Raw genomic sequence first — 2,930 nt, 5'->3', positions numbered from 1 at the left:
CAGACAGCTGTGGACGCGCGGGAGCTGCGCGGCCAGCCCGCCTTTGGTTTGGTTTGCTTTGCTTTGCTTTGCTTTGCTTTGGTTTGGCACGGTTTGGTTTGGCCCGGTTAAGGCGAAATGTGGTAATCTTGTATTCCCTCAGGCTCCTTTCTGGTACGGAAGAATCAGAAGACCTAGAAGACCCGATTGCTTGGATGTTTTTACTGCTTGGCTGTCACGTTTTGAGGCCGACGGACTCACCTGCAAGGTAAGAGAGCAGCGAGAGCCGAGCCCCTGCGGGCCGGGGGGGTCCCTGGCGGTGCCGCAGAGCGGGCAGAAGGATGTCCGTGCGCCCACGCATTTCTAACACTGCAGCGGCATTCTCGCCTCTTATTTGTAACAGCAGTACCCTTTAATTTGAAGACAGAAATGTGTATTTTATCTGGTAGGTCCTGGCAGCTTTTGTTTGCCAACTCTGGACTGCCCCGACGTCCCCTCTCCTGGCTGGCCCATGTCCCGGGTCTCGTTGTCCCGGGCCTTCCGCGGCGGGACAGCAGAGGGCGCCCGCGCCCCGCCCGCATCGGGCCGGAGGGGCTGAGCCGCTCGCCCAAGGGAGTCCCGCAGGGCACACAGCCCCTGGAATCCTGCAGGGAACACAGCCCCTGGAATCCTGCAGGGCACACAGCCCCTGGAATCCCGCAGGGAACACAGCCCCTGGATTCCCGCAGGGCACACAGCCCCTGGAATCCCGCAGGGAACACAGCCCCTGGATTCCCGCAGGGCACACAACCCCTGGAATCCTGCAGGGAACACAGCCCCTGGAATCCCGCAGGGAACACAGCCCCTGGATTCCCGCAGGGCACACAGCCCCTGGAATCCCGCAGGGAACACAGCCCCTGGATTCCCGCAGGGCACACAGCCCCTGGAATCCCGCAGGGAACACAGCCCCTGGATTCCCGCAGGGCACACAGCCCCTGGAATCCCGCAGGGCACACAGCCCCTGGAATCCCGCAGGGCACACAGCCCCTGGATTCCCGCAGGGCACACAGCCCCTGGAATCCCGCAGGGCACACAGCCCCTGGATTCCCGCAGGGCACACAGCCCCTGGAATCCCGCAGCCCATACAGCCCCTGGATTCCCGCAGGGCACACAACCCCTGGAATCCCGCAGGGCACACAGCCCCTGGAATCCCGCAGGGCACACAGCCCCTGGAGTCCCGCAGCCCATACAGCCCCTGGAATCCCGCAGGGCACACAGCCCCTGGAATCCCGCAGGGAACACAGCCCCTGGAATACCGCAGGGCACACCGCCCCTGGATTCCCGCAGGGCACACAGCCCCTGGAATCCCGCAGGGCACACAGCCCCTGGAATCCCGCAGGGCACACAACCCCTGGAATCCTGCAGGGAACACAGCCCCTGGAGTCCCGCAGGGAACACAGCCCCTGGAATCCCGCAGGGAACACAGCCCCTGGATTCCCGCAGGGCACACAGCCCCTGGAATCCCGCAGGGAACACAGCCCCTGGATTCCCGCAGGGCACACAACCCCTGGAATCCTGCAGGGAACACAGCCCCTGGAATCCCGCAGGGAACACAGCCCCTGGATTCCCGCAGGGCACACAGCCCCTGGAATCCCGCAGGGCACACAGCCCCTGGATTCCCGCAGGGCACACAGCCCCTGGAATCCCGCAGGGCACACAGCCCCTGGAATACCGCAGCCCATACAGCCCCTGGATTCCCGCAGGGCACACAACCCCTGGAATCCCGCAGGGCACACAGCCCCTGGAATCCCGCAGGGCACACAACCCCTGGAATCCCGCAGGGCACACAGCCCCTGGAGTCCCGCAGCCCATACAGCCCCTGGAATCCCGCAGGGCACACAGCCCCTGGAATCCCGCAGGGAACACAGCCCCTGGAATACCGCAGGGCACACAGCCCCTGGATTCCCGCAGGGAACACAGCCCCTGGAGTCCCGCAGGGAACACAGCCCCTGGAGTCCCGCAGGGAACACAGCCCCTGGAATCCCGCAGGGCACACAGCCCCTGGATTCCCGCAGGGCACACAGCCCCTGGATTCCCGCAGGGAACACAGCCCCTGGAATCCCGCAGGGCACACAGCCCCTGGAGTCCCGCAGGGCACACAGCCCCTGGAATCCCGCAGGGAACACAGCCCCTGGATTCCCGCAGGGAACACAGCCCCTGGAATCCCGCAGGGCACACAACCCCTGGAATCCCGCAGCCCATGCAGCCCCTGGATTCCCGCAGGGCACACAGCCCCTGGAGTCCCGCAGGGCACACAACCCCTGGATTCCCGCAGGGCACACAGCCCCTGGAATCCCGCAGGGCACACAGCCCCTGGATTCCCGCAGGGCACACAGCCCCTGGAATCCCGCAGGGCACACAGCCCCTGGAGTCCCGCAGGGCACACAACCCCTGGATTCCCGCAGGGCATACAGCCCCTGGAATCCCGCAGGGCACACCGCCCCTGGATTCCCGCAGGGCACACAGCCCCTGGAATCCCGCAGGGTACACAACCGCTGGAATCCCGCAGGGCACACAGCCCCTGGAATCCCGCAGGGCACACAGCCCCTGGAATCCCGCAGCCTCCGGACGGGTGCGGGAGCAGCTCCGGCCGAGGGGCCGTTCGTCCAGCGGGCTCCGCTCGTTCGGCCGGCTCAGCTGGCATTCGGACATCCCGCCTCTGGAACCCCCCAGGGGTGGCTCTCAGCGCAGGTAACTCGGAGATGGCAGCTCTGAGCACCTTTCCTCTGCCTGCCCAAGTATCGAGTGGTAAACACCTGAGGAAAACCACCTTTTCAGGTCTTCACTCCTGACATAACAGTTTTAAAATATTTCAAGTGTAAATTTCGAAAGGTAGGAGGGAAGAAAATTGTTCTGTCTATGCACAGGAGGATCCAGGAGGAGATATGGTTCTGCATCAATACATTTATTTA

The 2,930-nt window shown here is 64.3% G+C and overlaps 1 protein-coding gene across 1 annotated transcript; it reads right to left on the bottom strand.

Moving 5' to 3' along the window:
- Nucleotides 1–417: 417 nt before the first annotated feature.
- LOC134045555 (collagen alpha-2(I) chain-like) lies at nucleotides 418–2,670 on the bottom strand. The gene has a single exon (XM_062495377.1). It carries the CDS (start codon nucleotides 2,668–2,670, stop codon nucleotides 418–420), a length of 2,253 nt encoding a protein of 750 aa, XP_062351361.1.
- Between the last annotated feature and the right edge of the window lie 260 nt (nucleotides 2,671–2,930).

The sequence above is a fragment of the Cinclus cinclus genome, chromosome 6 (genome assembly GCF_963662255.1).
Source record: "Cinclus cinclus chromosome 6, bCinCin1.1, whole genome shotgun sequence".
NCBI lineage: Eukaryota > Metazoa > Chordata > Aves > Passeriformes > Cinclidae > Cinclus > Cinclus cinclus.
Note: the sequence above shows the minus strand (reverse complement) of the source record. Positions and strands in the feature narration are given on the sequence as shown.